General features: G+C 34.0%; 2 protein-coding genes across 5 annotated transcripts in view; both read right to left on the reverse strand.

Annotated features, from left to right (window-relative positions):
* CTNNA3 (catenin alpha 3) overlaps positions 1-25,051 on the reverse strand; it is a 1,724,633-nt gene that overhangs the window by 310,073 nt on the left and 1,389,509 nt on the right. The window lies entirely within an intron of this gene.
* LOC308634042 (cold-inducible RNA-binding protein B-like) lies at positions 1,791-5,933 on the reverse strand (the record flags this gene model as incomplete). Its single annotated transcript, XM_081267630.1, is given in 4 exon segments — positions 1,791-2,551; positions 2,554-2,577; positions 2,580-2,889; positions 5,871-5,933. Coding segments are annotated over 4 exon segments (603 nt in total). The 3' UTR covers positions 1,791-2,345.

The following is a 25,051-nucleotide window of genomic DNA, read 5'->3' on the forward strand; positions in this document are numbered from 1 at the left end:
GCTTTGGGACTAGCTAATGGATGAACTTGAATAAACTGTAAGGATTTTGAGAAACGTGTTAATGATATCTTAAAATGCTTTGAACACATTCTTTGTAGAATTTTGACTTTTATGAATAAAAGACCAACAGGAGGACAGAGTCCTAATCCAGAAAGCACCAATATTTTCCTGACTGAATTAAGGACTTTCGAGAAACCAAAGACTCCTATGTAATTTCCATTTCTCTCTTTTCTTATTAGAAATATTCACAATAGTTATCTTGTGACTGTTCCACCTTTGTGTGTTGAGCATGAAGTAACAGATAAATTATCTCTATTACTTACAGGTCTATAAATCAGGATGAACAGTACAGGAGAAGTTTCACCTATAGAACTGTACCCAAGGAACTATATCTCTACCTGGTCCTGATTCATGATGAGATTCTAGATTATGAACTGATGTTGTAATAGGATGAAGCTTTGGGAGCCTAGAGAGAGAACATGAGTACTTTGAATGTGGGAGGGATAGGACTATTGCAGAAACAGAGGAGAAACCATAGCAGGCAGTCACAGAATGGATACAAATGATCCCAGAATCCTGGTATCCACATCCTTTTGATGTTCCCACCTACATTGATCTGTGTGATCAAAAGAATATAGCTAAAGTAAGAGTATGTCACTCTGAGATTCAGTTATACAAAACTGGCTTCTGTTTCTCTCTCCTTCTCTCTCTCTCTCTCTCTCTCTGTATGTGTATCTTCCTTTCCTCACTCTCCACCCCCAGTTATATCTGTATCTAACTCATCATTTTCTGAGGAAAGTCACATTCTGAATAACCCATATAGTAAATAACTGAATCCACCTGTTAACAGCTACATGAAAGACATTAGAACTTATGTTAATCCAGTTTTTGTGGTTATGATCAAGATACCTGACAAGAACAATTTGTAGGAGGAAAAGTTTATTTTAGGCTTAAAGTTTCAGAAATTCAGTGTATGGCCAGCTGATTACATCATTCTAGGCCCAAGGTTAGGCAGAACATCATGGCAGAAGGACATGGCAAAGAAAAGCTGTACAGCTTTGGGCAGTCAGGAAGCAGAAAGAGTGCAAGAGCTATGGACAAAATATATAATCCCCAAAAGCACAATCCCAGTGAACTACTTCCTCCAGCCATGCTCCACCTGCCTACAGTCACCACCTAGTCATCCATTCAAATTATTAAACCACCAATGGATTAATCCACTGATGAGGTTATGGCTTTCATAATTAATCTTTTTAACTCCTATATTAACATATGAGCTTTGGAGGGATACCCCATATCTACAATATAACAGAACCAGATCCCCAAGTTTCCAGTTATTTTAGTTCAGTCAATACCTTGCTCGAAATTTCATGCAACAATCTGAATGACCAAACCATCTAAGTCACTCCAGAATTCTTTTTTTTTTTTTCCCGTTTCACACGGTCTTTTAATCAGCTTCGTAAAGCCAAAGAAAACTGCGTACAAGAATTCCTTAGCCACTGCAAATACAACATCGATGGAGTATGCATACGTCTTCCAGTAAAAAAGGACAATATAAATAAACATCTTCAAGAACCTCTGCAGGGACGTCTGCACCTCTACTGTGGGGCGCACACAGCACAGATGAGCGTGCAGGCGGGGCTCCAGGGCAGCCTGTGCGGCAGCCTGTGCAGCCACCCGGAGCAGTGTCCTATCATGCTACACTCAGAAACATTACAGAGTTGGAAAAGCCACAGCTTGCTCAGCTTCCGACAGAGAGCGGAGTCAGAGTCCACGTGATCTCAGAGAAGTGATGGGGCACCCAACTTCGCAGGGTGACCCCACTAAAAACAAAAAAAGCAACACAACCAAAAAAATCCAAAACCAAAAAAAAAAAAAAACAAAAAAAAAAAACAGTAACCAACAACCCACACAACAGGGCCCGGGTGTGGCTCAGTGGTAGAGCACTTGCCTTGCATGCATGAGGCTCTGGGTTCTAACCCCAAAAAACAAAAACAAAAACCACACAACCCCTGCAAGTGTTTTTTAAAAACCCATGGCTCATGGTAAAAAATAAAATCTGAAGTGCTTTTCAAAACGTTTTTAAAACCTTTAAAAACGGACAGCGCTTCCTTAAAAAAGAAAAGTCTAGTAATGAGGCCATCTTGGGGGTCAGAAGCAGTCAGGCTGGGTTGACAAGATCAGAACCGAAATGACTACAAAAGTGGGCATACAAGGAGGTGTGTTCACTACACATTAACGATTCAGCCAAGCTCCCAAAATCTTTAAATACACAGCCATTGGAAGGACCATCTTGAGCAGGAAGGATTTTTACTGTTGTGTGTAGCCTAACTGTCACAGCTGTCTCAGTAGGAACCGCCTGAGCTGGGGTCACCATAGCCACCACCCTGACTCCGGCTGCTGGAGTCGTCTCTGGAGCCTCCGTAGCCCCCACTCCGGGACTCAAACCGGCCACCCCCATAGCCTCTGTCCCCTCCCCCTCTGGAGAACCCATGGCCCCGGCCCCCACTGAAGAAGCCCCGGCCTCCAGTAGAGCCACCTCGGTACCCTGGGATCGGTTGTCAGATGACTTGCCGCCTGGGCAACTCGGATCTGCCGCCCGTCCACAGACTTCCCATTCATGGCCATCACGGCGTCCTTGGCATCATGGATATTCTCAAAGGTGACAAAGCCAAAGCCTTGGGATCGCTGGGTCTCCCTGTCTTTCACCACCACCACTTCCGAGATCTGTCCGTACTTGGAGAAGACCTGCTCCAGCGACTGCTCGTTGGTGTCAAAACTGAGCCCGCCCACGAAAAGTTTGCCTTCGTCCCACGCCCTGGCGGCCGCTGAGTCGGGCAGGTCCCTGATGGGAGCGGGAAGACTGCACACCACACCGACCTGAGCCTCCTAACGCGCGAGTGAGGGGGTCCAGAGTTCTTGAAACATGGAGATAATCCATATTCTACCTTCAAGTCACTAAGATTTAGGGGATTTGTTATGAAGCAATAGCAACTGCTAAAGTAGCCAATTAAATTTAAGAATAAAGGTATTCACAGAAGAAATGTTTTACTTACTGTGAAAATAACTTGAGAAACTTTCTGTAAAACTGACTTTAAGTACAGCTAAGATGTTGGATGTTGTTTCAGAGAGGTATAAGTGAATTGTGACTATAATTTGGAGAATATTTTTCTAACATGTCGAAGCCTATTTTCATTAAGGAAAATAAAAACAACAGGTATTCCTGATGTCCCCTGTACTATTAGGAACAGTAAATTCTCTGAGCAGGTAATGTAAATTCACTTGGCTTGGGTTTAACCTAATCCAGGGACTGCATAAGATTGATGGCACAAATATTCAACCAACTCCTCAGTTTTGGTTCCACTTTCACTAAGTGACCTTCTAATTATAAACTGGTTTGGTCCATAAATTTCCTCCAAAGCGCCCAGTTCACTGTGTAATTTCTAAGCTACTTGGCATAAATAAATAAATATTCTGCTTTTAATTAGTGCTTTGTTTTCATCTTAACAAAAGCCATTTACAATAATGCTGATCACTTCCAAAAAATGAGCTTGTTAATCTTTAAGTCAAGAATATGGTAACTGTACTGAATTTTTAGTAACTAGGCAGCTTCCTTCTGCCCCTACCCTGGCAGTGACCTAGTTTCTATAATGCTATATTGAATTCATCACATTCTAAATTCACTACTGATACCTCAAAATCTGATTGTCACCCATCCAACAAAAATGACTTATTAATAATTTTCAGGTAATTAAGAACATGATCCCATTTAACCTACAATATAGTGAATGAAGGAATAGGTCAGCAGAATTTTGGAAGAATCAATTCAAAACAGATATTCTGAATATATGAACAAAGCAATGTAAAGTGCTAGGGGAGAATCTCATATCATCGTGTTTAGTGTGGGAACATGATTCAATTTTATCAATCATGTACAATTTTACAAAGACCTTGTACTTAGAATCAAATTGCAATGCTTCAAAGTAACTAATTTGCATTTGGGGATTTGCCTTAAGGGGTATAGAAGAACGGACACTTCTGGATTAAGAACAATTTTAGAAGCCAGTCTTGCATTTTTTATGACCTAGGTTATTGTCCAGTCAATGCTTCATTGAACCTTTATTATTTTAATTAAAATTGGTTCACTTTGATGACATAAAATATATTGATTATGGCTACTCTTTTCTGAGTCTTAAAAGATTTGCAGGCACAAAGTCTCTACCTTTTATGGTACCCATTAATTCTGTTTAGTCTCTTTGTGAGTCTGATTTCTTAACTTCTGCATGATTTTTCTTTTTATTCATGTTTCTGAGTACACACATGGAGATGACTCCCCACTCCTGAACAGCATACAACCAGGAGTCACAGCTTCTTTGTACTTCATCATCAATTTACAAAGTTCTTTTTTCTCATCCAGGATCTTTTCATTCCATCCATAACTACTTATATATTTGGTCTCTTACCTTCAGTATTTTAGAATTTATACACTGTCATTTGACCATAGACCCAAAATGATTCTCTTACTTTGCTTTCTTTTTTTATTCACTTCTTTATTTTAAAAAATATTTTATTTATTACTGGCTATTGTTGGATAGGGAGGGAAAAAAAAGGAAAGTAGGAAGAAAGAAAGAACCCCAACTCTCAAAGGTCTGACAACCTAGCAGAAGAACATGAAAACAAGTGAGTACACTAAAATGTTGTAGGGATTCATATAGCGTATTTCAAAATAAAACTCATTCCTTTCTATACCAGTGTTCTCTTCTACACAAAGTTTATCTAGTCAAAGTCCCTTGTTTTGTTAAATTTACTTTGTAATAATTGCCCTAACCTTATTTTAGTCATATAGCTTAATGTACTTGAGATATGGGTAAATAGATTTTGGGGTCATAAAGCTGATATTATCATACTTCTGTCAGCTGTACACTAATTTTTTTTTCTTTAAAACCTTGACAAAATTTCTATAATTCCTTTAAGCTGGCCATGAGGAACATCTTTGAAATATATCTTTGGTGCAATATTTTGAATGTAATTTTTCTGGACATAAGGAAAAAGTCAATACAAACCTGGGAAAACAAATAAGGAGTAAAAATGGCTACAGGATAATACCACAGGCTAGAAAGCAGAAAGGAAGTTAGTAGTTTTAACCATCTAAGATTATTAGGTAATGTATCATTTATGAAATGTTAATACTTGAATATATTCTTTTATACAAAACTCTTTTGAGTTAAATATGTTATAGAACTTATATTCTTTGGGATTTTAGAATTGATTTCTTTTTATTTTTTCTACTAAATTGATGATTTAACAGTAAAGTTGTGACTTTACTGTTGACTATGCACACTAAATAGAAGAAAAAGAAAAGACTACCAATAAACTTTGCATATGCTTTACCACCAAATGATTTATAAGATTAGCTTCTATTTTTAAGAGTTTTATTTTGCTTGTTTTAAGAATTACCAACCAGCTCTTGTAACCTTCATCATTTTATCTATTTTACAGTTGAGGAAACTGAGTTTTATAAACATATATTACAAACTGTAAGATACCGGCCAGGTGTACATGTCCAAGATTACCACGTTATCTTTTAAGTGTATGATGAGTAATTTTATATATTAATTTGACCATAGGGTGTCTGGACTAAACATTATTTCTGGGGATGGCTGTTTGCGCATTCAGGATGAGATTAGCATTTGAATTGGCAGACTCAGTTAAGTAGACTACCCTCCCCCATGTGGTTGGATATCAACCAATCTATTGAGGGACTCTTAAAATGAAAGACAAAACGAAGAAATCTGTCCCTTTTTTCCTATCTCTTCATTTGGTCTAGTATGGCTAGTCTCATCTTCTTTGATGCTCTCACTAGCAGTTACCCCATATGCTCCTCTACTTCGCAGGCCTTCAGTCTCTGACTGAATTATATAACCAACATTCATGTGGGCCAATTCCTCATAAAAACTCTTCACATATGATCTACTGGTTCTATTTCTCTTGAGAACACTGACTGATACAAGATAGGTTATGTTCAGTTCAATGAAAATTTGTCCAGCGGATATTTAATACCTACCATATTTCATAATTTCTCACCACCCTCAGGTCGGGTCTATAGAAAATACTTTCTCCAGAATGTTTGGTATTTGGAATGTCATGTAGTATTTTGCTGCTTGTCAGTAAAACAATGGAGATTACAAAAAGTTTATTCTAAAATATTTTCTTTTAAAACATTTAAAATTAGAAATTTTCTTTTTTAATGTTTCCTCCCACAAATTGGTATAGATGAGTCTGACAGTGATAATTCCCACCTGCCTAGTCATGCTTTAATAATGTAATTAAAAAGAAGATGTAATAAAGGACTTTATTTTAACTAAAATGTTTTCATTGAAGTCTAAAGAGACATATAACTTAAAAAGGGAGGATATGACTTTCCTCAGATATGAGCTAATACATAAAAGGATGAGAAACTCCTTTAGAAGAGAACTATTATGTAGCAATTAAATGTAATTATACATTGAAATTTATCAAAAGCAGTCTCAATTTATTTTCTGTTTTTCCTTATTGTCTGAGTCCAATCTCATTTTGAAAAGTCTTTACATGTAGAAATATTTCATAATGGAAAAATTATAAGACTTGCTGGCACACAAGTACTGTTCTTCACTTTTGATGAGGTCACTTGAAATAGCTTAATAGCCAACAGTCATTTTTTTCTGAAACACTTATGGTGTGTGGGGGAGTAATTTTGTTAAAATCTTTAAGTTTAGGGATGCAACCTAATACAATATTTACTTAAAATAAAGTCCTTTATTGACTTCTTGACTTCTAAATTTGATACTGTTTTCTCTAATTATACATTAAGATGGCTTCATACAATATAATTAGTCCTTTTAGTCGGCACATTCATTTCAGAGCAAAGGGCAAACAATGAAATGTCTGGGAATGGGTGTGTATTTTAAATTAATAAGCTTACTTATATTATCCTCCCCTTTAGATCACTGCAGAATCAAAATAAATAAAGTAGCAATTATTTTTCAATTATCCACAGATATGTGCATGACTTAGCTTTATTTGTAAGAATGCCAACAATAGCAAAGCTGACAGTTTCACTATTATTTGGAAGCCTCCATTCTCCCTTGACTCCTCCTCTTTAGTCTCGTATTTCACAAGAATTAATTAGCATGCTGAATAAACTGCCTTAATGCTATGTTACTACTGCTAAGGAATAAATTATGTTTTACCATCTAAACAGAGAGCAATCCAGGAAGATCAAGGGAACATCACCTGCAAGGCACACTCATCACTGTATATTCCAGGTTTTCTTAGTTAAATCTTCAAGATGGTGATGCTTTTTGGAGTCTCAGATGGCAGCCTGGACCAACACCTTGGTTTTAATCTGATGAGTCCCTGAGCAGAGACTCAGCTAATATGCATCAGACTTTTAAGCTGTGAACACTGTGAGCTACAAATTTGTGTCATTTTTAGCTGATAAAATTGTACTGATTTGTTATGTAGCAATGGAAAACAAATATAATTCACCATGTCCATTTGTGGGAAGATTTGGTATCATAAAAATGTCAACTTGCTTCAAGCTTGTCAACTGATTCGAGGAAATCAAGATAAAAAATTCAGGATTTCTCTGAAAATGTTTCAAAAGCTGATGTTAAAATTTAAATAGAAAACAAGACCGTAAAAAATGATCCACCTAAAGTTCATTAAGAACAAAAGAGAATTACATCATTACTACTACATGGAGACAGGTGCAGTGGCAGTTGCCTATAACCCCGGTGATCTGGGAGTCTGAGGCAGGAAAATCACAAATTCCAGGCCAGGCTGGACAACTTAGGGAGACCCTATCTTAAAATGCAAAATAAAAAGGACTGGGAATATAGCTGAGTGGTAAAGCACCCCTGGGTTTAATACCTACCGTGCTACCCTGCTGGAAAAAATAAATAAAAGTAGTCTACATACATATTGTCACTGGAATTATTACAAAGTTGACCTTGAAGTGGGAAAAGAATATTGAATTTATGGTTTTTAATAGATCTATAAGAAATCCACATGAGGAAAAAAATGTATATTAACCTTTATTTCACATCACAGTCAAAAGTCAATTTCAGATGGAACATATAACATCAAACAAAAACAAATTCCTATAAAATATCTTGTGACCTTAAGATTGGGCATTTATTTCTTAACCAGAACACAAAATTCACTAATCATAAAGAAAAAGTATAATCGATATGCTAGTTTAATTAAAATAAAAATTATTATTAAGCATATTTCTGGGGTACTGAAAATATTCTATTCCTTAATGTAAGAGTGGTTTCATGTGTGTTTTCAGTCTGCATAAAGTCATAAGTCATAGAGCAGTACCTTTCTGAATTTACACTTTTTTGTATGTATATTACACTTCAGTAAAATATATACCAAATTAATCACCCAAATAAATACATATTCAGTTATGAATTAGGTATGGCTCTTTAATTAGAATCCACCTCTTCTTAGTAAATATTAAAATTTCTGGGAGCCCTAGAATGTTAAACACACACATACACGTTTACAAAATATGCTGAATTCAAAATATGTTTGTGAATGGTAGTTGGTTAACATTGATCTTTGAGGAACTTTTAATATTGCTCTGTACCACACATGTATAAAGTATGATCTGCAGTTTTTTCGTTGTGTATAGTCTGGAATTAGTGACTTGCATCTTGTAAATAAAACACAACAAAGGTGAAAGACTGAACTTCCAAGGTTAAGTTCTCAAAGACTGTGACTTGATTTCCTCCCATGCTCTCTCTTGGCTTCTCACTTGTCTCCTGCTGATGAAGTTATATACCATATTGTGAGCTGCTCTTTGGAGCAGTATGTAATGACAAGGAACTGAAGGTAGTCCCTGTCCAACAGCCAGTCTAATAACCTAAAAAGAACTGAATCTTGCCAATGGCCATGTAATCTGGGAAGCTGACCCTTCGCTAGTTGAGCCCCCAACAGCTGACAATTTGATTGAAGTCTTGTGACAGATCCTCAGCAACAGAACTAAGCCAAACTACATTCCAACTTCTGACTAGCAGAAAATGAGAGGTAACAAATATTGTTGTTTTAAATCACTGAACTTTGGGGTTGTCACATAGCAAAAGAAAACTCATGAGCAATATAATATAAAGAGCTGTTTCTTATTTCATTCTTTGAAATTTGTATTATTTTATTCCAACTTGTAGTTTTTAAAAGTGGCATTGACAGTATATTAAAATACTATAAATTTATTATTAAATTTATCATTGTATTTTATTTTTTTTCAATGTATCATTTTCTTTCAGATTCATAACATGTGCCTATACACTAAATGAACTGGTCATCTGTCCTGTTTTTCTCAGGCATATTTGACCTAAATAATTTTCTCATTGTTAGCACTATTGACATACCCAATTCCCATTTTTGGTTTTGGAAAAAAAAAAAGTCATTCAAAAATAAATAAATAAATAAGTAAGTAAACAGTAAAAAAGGTCATTCTAACTACAGAAAATACAAGGGAAACTTTATATGTCTCCTTGGATTGCTTGAAGTCTTATTTGAGATGACATAGAGATTCCTATGTTCACTTATCTTTTAATCCCTAAAAAGGAAAGGTATGTTTGGAAAAACAGAGGAACCACTGGAGAAAACGAGGGACAGGAAAAAAAGGTAAGAGACAAGTCAGAACTAAACAAAGATTTTTCTTAATAACAAAGTCTATGATCTTAATATATTCTCATCTTTTTCCCTAGATAAGTAAGTCTTTCAGAATTAGGCCAACCTAATACAAAAATAATAAAATAAAAACATGTGGCAAGAATATGAATTCTTAGAAAGGCTATATATGAGACTAGTTATGTGGTAATAAAATAGACAAATCTTTCATATTTTTAAGCTGCTGTAATTAGCTAAACATTTGGTAATATTTAATCTTCAAAATATTTTTGTGGGGTTGAGTAAAGAAACAATTTTTTTTACAAGAGATGTCATCTGATAGGTCTCTATAAAATATACAGTTTGGGAAATCTAAAATTAAAACCATTCATAACTTTCAATGAAAATGTAAAATCATCAGTGATCATTTTTTTTTCTAAAATTGTTCACCAATTGTCACTTACTCTATGACAGTTTATTCAGTTTCCAGAGAAAAAGCACATGGCGTATGTAAAGGAAAAGTGTTTTTCTGCATTTATTTTTCTAACATGCCTATATTCACTTAGGATTTGTTCAGCTTTTGATTTTGAAAGTATTTTTCTAAATTAACTAAATTACATATAGTTGTTAAGAACCATACCCAAATTTATTTCCACTTACTTTTTAAAAAGTGACATATTCAATCAATGGATGTGTGTATGGAAAACCGAAAGTCTATTTTTCTATCCACCAATGGAAAAGTAATGTACAATTTTACAAAAGGCTATGTCTATTCAATTTTCACATAGAATGTGCTCATTCCTTGAAATTTTAAAAGGATTATGAACTTTTAAAGAAATAAAATCACAATTGTTAGAATCAAGCCATAACTTCATGTGGCATAGCTTATGTATTTTGTCACTCTTGCCTCCTTTGAATGAAACATTATTTTGTACAGAAGATATCTTTCTTAGAAATTCAAAAGCATTATTGTCCTCCCAGTCAACATTTGTACCATTCTTTTCTGAAAATACTGTTTTCTTGAGGTCAGTAATGGATTTTTGTGTAAACAATTTTGGACATTTAATATTACAATTGCAATATGAATGACAGTACCAGAGATCCAGCAGCTCCTCCCTAGAGATCCCTATAAATCTATAAAAATGGCAGAAAGTGAATCAATCTTTTAAAGTAGTCTTATAACCCTTTCTCTTCAAGCTATAATAATTGATTGCACTGTACATTATTAAACAACTCTTGTAGCAATTAAATATTATAATTTAAAATCATAGAAAATTCTTGAAATTTCTTTTGTAGTACTGGGGATTGAACCCAGGAGCATTTTACCACATACCTACATCCCCAGGCTCTTTAATTTTGACACAGGTTTTTGCTAAATTACACAGCCTGGCCTTAATCTTGTGATCCTCCTGCTTTGGCCTACAGAGTCACAGGGATTACAGGTATATACTACCAGTCAGGCTTTATTCTTGACTTTGAAGTACTGTGGATTTATAATTTAGTTTAATTATTTCCCTAAGTTGTATGATATATGGTTTATTCTAAGATAATGAATATATTCTATGAACTCCATTGCTATAAAAAAAAATGAAAACAGGTTTTTAGTTTCCAATGGTCTTAGGAACTATGATTATTTCCACATACAGGATATTTAACTTAATATTCTCTACTTTATAGCATTTGGAGGAAAATATAAATTACATCTACAAAAAATACTTTTGCTGGATACCATGGTACCTGCAGCAACCTCAAGAGGCTGAGGCAGGAAGATCACAAGTTCAAACCAGCCTCAGCAACTTAGCAAGGCCCTAAGCAATTTAGTGAGATCCTTTCTCAAAAGATTAAAAGAGTGGAGGTGTGGTTCAGTGGTTAAATGTCCCTGGGTTCAATCCTGTCGTGAAAAAATAAAATAAAAAATAATAATTAGTTTTATCTATCAATTAATCATGTTTTAATCAAATGCTAACATATGACGTATGCTTGCCTTCTGTTTTGTGGCTTTTATTCCCTTAACTGGGGACAAATAGCTATGAAATTTAAGTGGCTAATATATGCTTCCTTGACTCTTGTTAGGGGTTAGAGTGACACCAGGTCACAAATTTTCTGTAACCAAAGTTTGAAAGATCTAGAGTGAGTAAGAACTCAGAATTCAACTTGAGAGTGACAGTAATTCTTTCATAATATTATGGTATTGTTTTATAGAAAATTACATTTAGAAATATCTATTTTTTGAGAAATTTAGATTTTCAGTACGAGAATAATTTAAAATTATCCAGACACTAAAAAGAATCATTGTTGCAAATTCTTATTTCTTATATAATCAGAGTCTAAAAGCAGTTGTATAAACAGATAAACAATAAAAGAAACATTAACTTCATAATATGTATATGAAATATATACCTAAAATAGTTTAAAATGGTTAACTTAGAAAATAGCAAAAATAAGATTAGGTGTGGAATCCTAAATTAGTGACAAAAATTGATTAAAAATAATACATGTAACTAAATATGATCTCACTGAGGAATATAAATAAATTTAGAAATATATATTCATATATCTGCATAAAAACATTTGAAAGAACATGTTATCTCTGAGTTAAAAGACTACAAATTATTTTGTTCTTTTTTTTTCTGTCACTTCTAATGTTTTGATTATAAATACATATTACTGGCATAGTTTTTGTTTCAGTGACCTTAAAAGAAGCACTTATTTTTTTCCAATGTGAAAAATACTGTTTGGTGCTGGTAATGAATTGGTATGATAAACATGGTCCATATTCTTGAGGATTTTAGAGTTTAATATAAATGAAGAAATCATAAAGACACATAGGAAGTGTCATGATAAGTTCCATACAACATTGAATGAAAACATTCTCAAAGCCATCTAACAGTCCAGGAGCTCACCATGGCAAAGAAAAAGAAATAAGAACTCTAATTTCAAAAGATTCTTGAAAAGACCTCTTTTAATTGATTGATTAATTGTATTTAAATTTCACCAGTTTTGCATGCATCCATTGATTTGATAACCTTTCACCAATTAATCACATTTCAATTCTAAAATATAAGATATACTTAACCTTTCTGCTTTAATGTTTTATTTCCTTAACTTTGGGAAATAATAAAAGCTAAAATACTATCATGTCCTTTCTCTTGCTTTCCATTCTGGTTGTTTCATCATTAAAATCAGTGGGTGATATAATGAGAGCAACTATGAACAGAGCAGGGAGGAAGAGTAGGAAGAAAAGATTAACATTAAACAGAGACATGAGATGGGAGGGAAAGGGAGAGAAAAGGGAAATTGCATGGAAATGAAGGGAGACCCTCACTGCTATACAAAATTACATGTAAGAGGTTGTGAGGGGAATGGGAAAATAAACAAGGAGAGAAATGAATTACAGTAGATGGGGTAGAGAGAGAAGATGGGAGGGGAGGGGAGGGGGGATAGTAGGGGATAGGAAAGGTAGCAGAATACAACAATTACTAATAGGGCATTATGTAAAATTGTGGATGTGTAACCGACGTGATTCTGCAATCTGCATTTGGGGTAAAATTGGGGGTTCATAACCCACTTCAATCTAATGTATGAAATATGATATGTCAAGAGCTTTGTAATGTTGTGAACAACCAATTTAAAAAAAAAAATCAGTGGGTGAACTCTTCATTTTGAACAGGGATAATGATACAATTGCCTCTTGATGGTTTCCCTCAAAAATTATGTTGAGGAACGCTGAACAATACCATCAACAACACAAAAGTACTTGATCATCATTTAGAAACAACATGAGGTTAGTATCACTATACTAGCAGCATTCCACAGTTACTCAGAAATTATCCTTTGAAGTGAACATGTTTCATACTGCCTCTTTTCATTTGAAGCATTTCCTTTATGAGTTGCCATGGCATTGATACAGGTTCATTTGTTGTTATTTTTCCTTATTCTCTTTCAACTATGTGCACTGCATATTTTACTAGACTACTGGCTTCACCGTTCAGTTGGTTTGTTTTTCTTGACACACTTTGTCCAATATATTCAGTTTAAATTCTTCTGTCTGCTATTCTAAGAAAGGAAGCTATAAATGTAAAAGTAGGAACAAGGATAATAAAGTACAGCTAATTAAATCTCTCTCTGTATACCTAAGTGTTAACAAGTGTATTGCCTAGGAGGTATAACCTATACTTCTGTATTTTTATTATAATGATGATTTATATATTGGCATATCTTTGCATTCAAGCACATGTAATAGGAAAGTCTGGGTTATAATTATCACTTCCACCTTTCTGTTATTTTACAGAACTCTGGGGTTCTAAAAGTAAAGGCCTATGGAAAGGAATAATTAACATTTTAAATGAAGTACAAAATCAGGAAATGCAAATCACAACTTTGATGTCAACATTAACTTCTGCAAGTGGCCTATTTACAATTATCACTTGACTTTTCTGTTTATAGAACACAGATATCCTCACCTTAAGCACTGCATCATCCTTATGTGTTTCCATCTTTGGGATTTTGAATATATATATATATATATATATATATATATATATATATATATAGTCAGGCAAAACAAATAATAGTCTTTATTATACCTACAGAAGCCTGCAAGAACCAAATAGATAACCCACTGGGTTACCAGATGCCCTGTAGTGCCACAAAATTAAAAGAACAGATGCTCTTTGTTAACCTTACTTCCAAACAACAAAAAAATAAAATAAAATAAAGGTTTAGACATAGAGATTGGACAGAAACTCAAAAACAAAATATCTTCAAATATTGCCAAGTTTGAAAAATAGGAATAATTGAAAGTGTTAGTTTAAAACATCAAGCTAAAACTGGAGAATACTCTTTGATAACAAAGACAGACATCAAGAACCAAAGGATGAATTCTGAAAAAATAAACATAAAGAGAACAATGATAGGAATTATTAAGGCAATCAGAAAATGATTTTTTTAAATTATTGAAGAACATTGCTTGGTATTATATAAAATTTGTAAGCCCTATGATTAAAAGAAGAAAAGAAATTGTTTGATTTAGTCAGATGAAAACAACTAATTTTGAGGAAATAACAACATTAGTATTTCAAAATCAAATAAAGACAAAAAACATTTCCTTTGCATGTAGTGACCCATGGATTACCTTTCAAGTAAAAATGAGAAAGTCTTGAGAAGATGAAGGAAAATGAAGAACTCTCCAAACTCATTCACATTGTACTAGATAAACCATAACCAAACAAAATCTAAAATTTTCATTGTCTTCTCAAGAAGAATTTAAAGATAAAGCACATGCACACACACAAATGTATGCATGGAAAACTGGTGAAATTTAAATAAGATTAATCAATCAATTAAAAAGTAATCTTGATCATCACAGATATCACTGTTAATTTCCTAATTCTTATGTTGTCCTGTAGGGATACAAAATGTCATGGTTTAATGGTACATGGGCTCTCTGTGCATTTTTTGTTTGTCTGCTTGTGGTCCTAGGATTGAACTCAGGGGTGCTCTATCACTGATCTAGATCCCCAGCCCTTTTTGTTTTTTAATTTGAAATTGTCTTATTAAGTTGCCATGACTAGCTTCAAATTTGTAATCTTATGGCCTTAGCCTCCATAATAGCTAGGATTACATAAGTATGCTACTGAACCTGACTCTATTTTTTTCTTACAATTGTAAGTGAATCTATAAGCATCTGAAAATCCAAAAATTGAAATTTAAAATACAGAAAAGACAGGATGACCTATTCATTTTAGTTATTGTTCCAAAGACAAATTAAGTAAATCATAAGTTTCCTTCAGGAGAACTTATAACTTATCTTTCAGGATATAGTGAAGATCATAAGCTAATATAATAGAAAATTCTTTAAAAGTAGTAAACTAAGAGAATAATCAAAGATCTTGAATTTGATAGTGAGTCCTATGTTACTGTGGTCTACAAAGAAAAACTCAATTATAAACAGATATATACATAAAACAGATCAAAACAACCTAACTAAAAAGAAAAAAAAATGTTCACTTCACTAAGCAAACATGTGGTACATATACACAATGGAATATTACTCAGCCTTAATGAAGAATGAAATTATAGCATTTGCAAATGGAAGGAGCTGGAGAATATCATGCTAAATGAAATAAACCAAACCCCCCAAACCAAAGGCCAAATCATTTCTCTGATAAGCAGATGCTAATCCATAATAAGGGGTGGGAGGAGAATGAAGGAACTTTGGAGTGTGCAGACGGGAGTGAGGGGAGGGGTGGGGGTGTGGAGATGGGAAGGATAGTGGAATGAGAAGGACACTATTATCCTGTATACATGTATGATTATACTACAGGTATAACTCTGCAACATGTTCAGCCAGAGGAAGGAGAAGTTGTGCTCTATTTGTGAAAAATGTGTCAAAATGCATTCTACTGTCATATATAACTAATTAGAAGAAATTTTAAAAAATAAAATAAAAACAGAGCTGAATGCTGTGGCACACACCTGTAATCCCAGTGGCTCTGGAGGCTGAGGAAGGAGGATTGTCAGTTCAAAGCCAGCCTTAGCAAAAGCAAGACACTAAGCAACTCAGTGAGATCCTGTCTCTAAATAAAATACAAAATAGTTCTGGGGATGTGGCTCAGTGGTTGAGTGCTCCCAAGTGCAATCCCTGGTAATCCCTGCCAATAAAACAATAACGACGACGACGACAACAACAACAACAACAACAAACAGAAAGAAACCAAGAATGAAAATATCACGGGTCATCAATCAAAATGAAAATGAAGAAAACTTAAATAATCGATTTAAATGTTAACTGGAACAAAGGGCATTTGTAAAATCAAATGAGAATTAGAATAGAACTAGAAAATTTTAAATATATGGGATATTCAAAGACAGATCAAATAAACCCAAATATAAAACTCAGGACCATTCTGTTACTAAAAGAAAATGTAGGAGACAATTTTCAAAAACCTTATAGTTTATGCTTTTTCTCTTTTAGATAATTAAATATCATTTTGTACAACACGTGCAAATCACTGACCATAAAAAATAGCTACATTGTTTTTCACCAAAATTAAAATTTTCTGCTCATATAAAGACAGGGAATTGAGAAGCAAGACACCTACAGATTGGAGACAAAATTCAATATTAACAGTAAAAATGTTAAAGTAAAGGATTTCTATCAAGTATAAATGAAAACCCCTAAAAATAAAAAAATAAAAATATGAAAAGATTTTATTTTAAAAAATGGGCAAATGATTTAATAGATACCACAAAAGAAACACAAATAGGCAATAAGCAAAGAAAATATGTTCTTTATTCTTTATTACTAGAAAAGTGCATATTAAAAATAGGATATGTGATTTTTACATTCACTGGAGTAAATAAAGTAAAAATTACATACAATCCTAAATATTGAGAACTGGAGTTATCAGAACTCCTGTATATTGTTCATGAAAGTATAAAATGGCACAAATATTTTGGCAAGAGATTTGGAAGTTTCTTCAGTTAACATATTTACCCTGTACTCTTCTGATTCTACTACTTGGAATAGAATTTATGCAGGATAAATAAAAATTCCACAAAATAATATGAGTTAGGATATTCATATTTGACATTATCCTCATGAATAAGATGTTTAAGAACTAATTACTTCTGATATATAGTTTAGCTTGTCCATGAGAAAATAATAAACTATAACCCACAGATTTTCTCTTCCCCTCAGGATTCACTATCATCAAAATTTTATACCATCTCAAACTTCTTTTAACAAGTTTTCTCTAGATTCATTTTCTAAAAGCAGTACAAGAGATCACCATAAATTAATTTCCTCTAATTCACCTTGATGATACTAATATTGCATCAATTTCTATTTTCACAACCTGCAAATAATATTTCTGTAGGTTACTGAACTTTATAACTCTGAATTTATAGAGCAGCATGATTTTAGTGTTTAAAATTAGGAGGTGAATCTTATAATGTCTTAATATACTTCTAGAAACTTTATACCACATACTCTCAGTAGGCATAGCAATGGCACTGCAACAAATCTGGTTAGTGCAAAGTATAAGATACAGAGTAGGTAAAATACAGCCACAAAATTAGTTTGCAATCTTGGAATCAAAATATCATCAGAGGCAAGATAATGAGATATACTATAGACTATAAATGAAAGATACAAAATTCCCTAGAACATCTGAGTATATTGCAGCTCTAATAACTTTGCTGTTTTATCACTACTTTATCTGCCAGTATCCATTGCCCCCCTAACCCATAGCCTACAACAACTTAACTACTATGCTTCCATTTTTTATTCTTCTGTTGCTATTACAAACTCAGATTTTTTTTTCCGCTTGCTTATAGCTTTTTAACAGTCACCTCACCTTTTCTTTCTCAATCTTCTGCACTGCTCCACTAGTATTGCTATTCCTATGTGAACCCAGAAAAGAGGATCTGATTGAATTGGCCAGTTACCATACATGGGATATAATGTCAGTACTGGATGATGGAGACCTTTCATATTGATCTACCTCGTAGACCACTGATCATTCTAGGTGATTAATTTTGGATGAGAAGTGAATCCTGTTCTATTGATCCACAGGTAGGCTTACATAAGGGACTAAACAGTAATCCATGCATCAGGAATTCTTTCAGAAGGGAACTATAAAAATGCCATACTCACAGAAACTTTCCACAAAGAGGATTGTGTTCAGTATCCATTTTGTATTCCCCCAAAACATTCATTTTTTTAAAGGTTTCTTTCATGGGAATCTCTTCTATTTTACCCATCAGTCTTTATAGTTATGAAGCAATGTCACATGATTAATAGAGTTAAAATTGTTTTAAATATTTGATACTTGACAATGCTCCTCATATTCTTCATTTTTAAAATTTTTCTTAGATATTTAGAGAGTTAATTTTATTAAGATGGATTTTTAGAGTAATTTTCTTAGTTTCCATAAATTTTCCCTTGGAAATTATGTTGGAACTGAATGTTTTAGGTTTATAAGGGTAAATTGGTGATTAGAATACTGAATACTCCTTCCAAAGCAGTATAGTAGATTAAAATCCTCTAAGCCAACTTCTTGTAATTCAGAAATTCCAACAGTTCCACAACAGCAAATTGAAACTAAATAATAAAATATCAATAGAAACATGTATCATTAGCTATATAAGAAATGCTTTATAATATTTCAGTGTCTCAAAATGATTTTAAAATATAAGAAATCCTAATTACTATTTAACATGATAGTTCAGAAACTGAAAATATCAACACTGTTTGAATAATAAGATAATAATTATTCATTAAATATTTACTGTGTGCCAGAGTTCCAAAATACATTGAACATTTAATCCTCAGTGAGGGATTTATTATCCCCATTTCACAAATAAGTAAGAAAACATTTGCAGAGAGGTTAAGTTGCTTGCCTAATGTAACAGCTATTAAGTAGTGGAACCAGGATTTAAATTGCAAGCAGTCTGACCTAAAGACCATACTCGTCAGCATTATGCCAGATCGGTCTATGAAATACAAAAAACATCACTTTTATCTCAAAGAAGTATTTCTTTATGATATATATCAACTTTTATGTAAGTTAAGAAGAATTTTGAAAAGCATATAATGTAGATGAGAAGAAAAATCAATATATTGCCCAAATCATTACATGATTGTTAAATAAAATATCAAATTCAACATCCTAATTTTAAAGTTTACTTGCCATAGGCATCAAAATATTTATTTTAATAAATTCTTAAATAAAAGTTGCTTTTAACCATAATTTCTATAATAATATCCTTTTCTAATTTTACATTTCAGAGCAAGATATTTATTCATGTGTTTATTCAAAAAAATTAGTTACTATCTATTATGAGCCAAGTCTTATGGTTCCATAGTGAAGAGCAAAAAGATCTGAGGTCATAGTTCTTTTTGTTTGTGCTTAAATTCTAACAGGAAAATATGATAATTATTACAATCAATTGTGTGGAAGTTATAAGGTACTATAGGATTAAACAGAATGAAGATCTAATTTGGAGTTAGGCTGAGGATATCCTTCCAGAAGTGACATCTAAACATATACAAACATGAGTAAAAATTATTGTGGAATAAGGGTTGAAGGCCCAGGCAAGGCAAAAATCACACAATTGTTTTTGTATCCACAGGTGGTAGAACTTGGTGAACCAGGGGAATGGGACCATCAGAGGATGATGGTTCAGTCTCTGACTTGAACAATCAGATATATAGTATTTTCCTGAATTTGCAGTTTTGTTTTAAACTGTTTTCATATTCATTATCTCTACTTAATCTGAGAAAAACCTTTTAGAACACATCAAGTTTAAAATACAATGATTTGTCTAAAGTCTCAGCGCAAGGGGGCGAAGGTGGGTGTGTAGTGGAGAGCCATAGAAGGAAATTCTTTTTACTACACTTTCTACTCAGTTTTAGAGCATATTTCATTCTGTCTAAAGTAAAACCTGTCTTTTTTCCATCTAGTTTGTTATTTTGATTCAAACCTGTGTCATATCATCCCCTTTGGCCATCTGATGTAGAAATTTCTAACTGGCTATCCTGACAGGGGTAATCCATCATCACTGCATCATAGCTGGCAGAACAATTTTGATCAACCATGTGAACACCCCTATCATTACCACCACGTACAAATGCACATTAATATTCTGTGTAGTAGCCAAACAGATGCAGAAAGACAAGGCATACATTCAAAAAGGCTTCTGCAGGCCTTTTCCTCGTTTTGTCATTTTTCCTATTGTTTTCTAATCCATATCCATATTTAGAAGCTTTTGCTCATGTGTTCTGAAAATTTTATTCTGAGGCTGGGTCTCACTAAGTTGCCCAGGCTGGTCTTGCATTTACAATCCTCCAGCCTCAGTCTCCTGATGCCTGAGGCCCTGGCATCAGACTTGGCCTTATAGTAGTTCCAACAAAGAGGAACTAAGTCAAGAGAAACCAAAAGAGTACCTTTTCCATAACTCAGGGAACATGGGGCAACTATCTCTGAACAGCAACAAAAAGAAGGTTTACAGCATAGATGACAGATTAGCACTCCCTGGTGATGGGCACTCTAGGTGTTGGCTTGCCCTCCCTCTGGGATCCTCAGCATTGGCCACAAAGATTTCACCATGGAAGAGGCTGGGAAGCCTACAATGCATGCTTTCCCCACAGGCCCCAAGAGAGTCTGGTCCCTCACACTTCCTTTGTCACCGAACTTCTAAGACAGAGAATGATGCTAAGTACTCTCCCTGGAGGAGGGAGTGATACAGACTTCCTCAAGCCTCTCTTTATTTTTTTAATTGATAAACTTTATACATATTCTTCAAAATCGGATTTTTGTATTTTCAAACACTTCTTTATTCTTAAAAAGCCCTGCTTCCTCAAATCAATAATTTTAAATTAAAAGTTATTGCTTTTTAAAGAGGGATATTAATTCAAACTAACAGAACCAAATAAGCCTAACTGCAAAAAGCTTTCTATATTTGTATGAAATATCTTCAGGTTTGTGGGAAAATAGAGAAATTCTTTGTTAGAGTCTATTCTTACCCAAATTTTCTTTATAATAGGCCCAACCTGCAAAATCAGATGTAGTGGAATAAATTGTCCTGCAAGTAGAAACTTAATAAGAAGCAAGCTCTCAGTCTTGTTTCCTTGGCTATTAATTCCTCTGTCTTTACATATGCAAATTTCTTCAAGCTCATTATGAGCAAGAAAAAGCAGAACAGGTAAATGACAGGATGTACATAGCACTTAGAAGACCCTTGTAAAACCCTGAGCAATGTCTAACAAATCATACTTCTTTTTTGTTTCTTATCATTACCTTTTATATAACTGAAATTAATTATGCTTTCAAATTCTTAAGGATAGCTCTGAAATACTCAAATTAATCTCCCATACCTCCATATCTAGGAACTCTAAATCAAACACAGCAATTGCTTGTACCTTAGGGATTCACCAAGACATTACATGTAGCATATGACAATAGGCCTTGGAACTGATGAGTCTTAACTTCTGTGGACCACTGTCTATCAGAGTGACTTTGGGACAATGCTGTTAAGTTACAAGTTTCCTTTCCTAGCAATAAAATGGATTTCTAAATCCCTGCCTCAGGGGTTGCTCTAGGGATGAAATGAGAGAAGTTTGTAAAGTTCCTGTCAGGTGATGATTTCTCCACAAAACTTCCTTCCTTCAGGCTAGATTTCATTACCAGTTGCTCAAGGGTATAACTTTTACACCTTGTTTGATCTTCTCAGTATCTGTTGCAACTTTGCTTTAAACAGAAGGGCATTTTCTCTTGTCTTCACTTCAATGCATTTAAATTATTTCACTTGATTTTCTTACCTCATCTTTTCTTACAGAGAAACTAACTTGACTTCTCTCCAAGTTGTCACTTTCCTCTTTCTCCAGTCATTTTAATTTATGTAGGTGTTTTATTGTTTGTTTAGTTGTTTGTTTTTTACAAAGTGGTTTTGTCATCTATCATAAACTGGGCATAAAGTTACTGACAAGGGAGAGAGATGAGGTGGTGGAATGTTCATTAGTATCACTCAGGAAATTACTTGATATGGCCAATGAGTGAAAGTGTTATCAGCTCTGACATAATCAGGGAAGGATACTTTCTTCTAAAGGTGATTTGAGACAACTGTTCCCATTGCAACTTTGATTTAGAAAAAACTAATTATGATAATAAATATGTTGTTGGAACAGGGAACACATGTAGAACTAAGTCTTACATTAGAGAAAGAACTGAATTAGGCAACAGTCGTCATTAGGATTAACAGAATGGGGTAGCATTTTGAAGAGCATATTGTAGCAAAGCAAATCTCTCCAAGGAAAAACAACAGATGGATACTGTACTTAAAGACAATCATTTCAGAAAATGCACAAGCAAAGACTAATAATTTTCTAAGGACACTCCTTGGAACACAAGAAGAAAGAGGACTTCTAAGCAAAGACAGCATAGTTCAACAGCAAGAACTGTAAGAAAAGCGAAAAAGATTGGGCTAGGTTGGGGTTGTGGCTCAGTAGTAGAGCACTTGCCTAGCATGTGTGAGGCACTGGATTCGATTCTCAGCACCACATAAAAACAAATAAATAAATTAAAGGCATTGTGTTCATCTATAACTATATATATATATATATATATATATATATATATATATATATATATATTTTTTATATATATATATTTTTTTTTCATATATATATATATGAAAAAAAGATTGGGCTAGACACACTAAGTATCATTAAAAACTAGTTCTTATCAAAACCCTACATATATGTTTATAATTCTATGACTTTATGGATACATGAAGTATAGTTTGCTTTACATTGTTGGAATTCTAATCATTGTTGGGCTTTCAGAATATATTTGTTATTTTTTCCTCCATCATAACGTTTCTTTGGGGCAACATACAGTGTCCTAAAGAACCATCCAATAGAAAAGTAGAAAACTATTTTACCTCTATTCATGAACATTGCACATTAAAAAAAAAAATCTAACTCACTCTTCTGTATCACCTCTATTTCTATCTAATCCCTGTGAAGTTTGCTAGCTCCAAGAGGATGAGAGTTTTCTCAATGTATAAGTGAGGTTGTGTTAGTCAGCATTTTGTTGCAGCAACCAAAGTACCCAATAAGAACAACTTAGAGGAGGAAAAGTTGGCTGAGTTCCAGAGGTTTTAGTCCATGGTTGGCCAACTCCATTGTTCTGTGCAGGGGTGAAGCAGGACATTCTGGCAGAAGCACATAGCAGAAGAAACCTGCTCAGTTCAAGACAGTCAGGAAGCAGAGAGAAAATAGGGTGCCAGGGACAAACTCTGAATTCCAAAGGCACATGTCCAGTAACTTACTTCCTCCAGCCATGTCCTACCTGTCTACAGTTACCACCCAGTTAGTCCTTTTCAATTATGGATTTATTAATCCAAATAAATGGATTAATCCACTGATCAGGTTATATGGCTGCTAATATAATCATTTTACCTATGAATATTCATGCATTAACAATGGAGCTTTTGGGGGGATACCTCATCTCACACTACAACAGAGGTATGTGGCTCTTTTTGCCAACTATGGCCTTAGTCATCAATTTTAGGACATCTTCACACCAATATACTGCATAAATATATGTTAACCTACTTAATTATCCATGTTCCCAACTAAAATAAACACATTTTCTCCTTATTTTATTGTTAGGTAGGAGTTCAGGGACACCAAGATGGTGGATACAGGTATCAGAAAGAAGCCACTAGAGGATAAGACAAGAAGACAAATCCTATCCCTGGTTATAATAAATCCCATCACCATGACAACTCCTGCCACTAAGTACTTATCACCATGACAACTTCTACCACAGGTTCAAATTTTAAACTGACCAAAGGAAGTAAAGTGGGCCAAATTCTAAATAGGTTTTCTAAAGTAATCAATGAGGGGGAAATTTAGAGAATATTCTAATCAGTTATCATAAGATAACAAATGGAAGAAAATGGGTTAAATCTTCAAATAGATTGGCATAGGGAAGAGAACATCGCCACAGATCAGGACATAAGACCCCGATTTCCAGACACTGGGACCTTGAGCCTTTCTCTCTCTTACTTGGCCCACTCCATTAAATACAACAGAGGGTACTCAAAGGAGTGTTATCTCACCTTCAATAAATCGGACTTGGTTGCTTCTATGTGTCTCGCTCAATTCTTTGTTTGGGGTACCAAGGACATGGACTTCAATGGGACTTCCCAGTGGTAACATTACTAGTGCTATAAACATTCTATACAATTGAAATAGTCTTGTCTTGGTTTTGGAAACAGCACTGTTTTGCTTTTCTATCTTTCCTGTTACCACCTGTCAGTCTCTTTTGTTAGTTTCTCCTCCTAAATGTGCTTTTATAAAATCATATTTTCTTCTCCAATATACCCTATCTACATGTAATCACACTCTAAGGAAAACCAAATTTCTATCATAGGCAAAAGTTGTGCTCTAAGTACCCAAACCATATATCCAATGACCCATAAAACATAGCTATATAAAAAAAGAAAATCTGATGTCTAACGAGCTCACTAAAATGGAATTAAATTTCCCCAAACTGATTTCTCCAAGTCTCTGTTAGCTCATTAAATCACATTCACACCCAATGGCTCAAAACAAGAAACCTAAGAGACATTTGTTTCTCAATTTCCTTCAATTCCACATTAATTCTTAGAAAATCCAGTCAATTTTAGCTCCAAAATAAGTTTTTCGTTGATCTGTTGTCAACAATCTAGGCTAGTACAGTATAAGCAACATATATACTTTGAAATTTTCTAGTACCTAATTTAAGAAAATAACTTTTGTGTTATTTTATACCTATTAAACCCCTAAAAATTTGCTAATATGAAATGAGATATTCTATGTAAATGTAAAACAAGAAAT

This window comes from Spermophilus citellus (assembly GCF_964194105.1).
Source record: "Spermophilus citellus genome assembly, chromosome: 15".
NCBI lineage: Eukaryota > Metazoa > Chordata > Mammalia > Rodentia > Sciuridae > Spermophilus > Spermophilus citellus.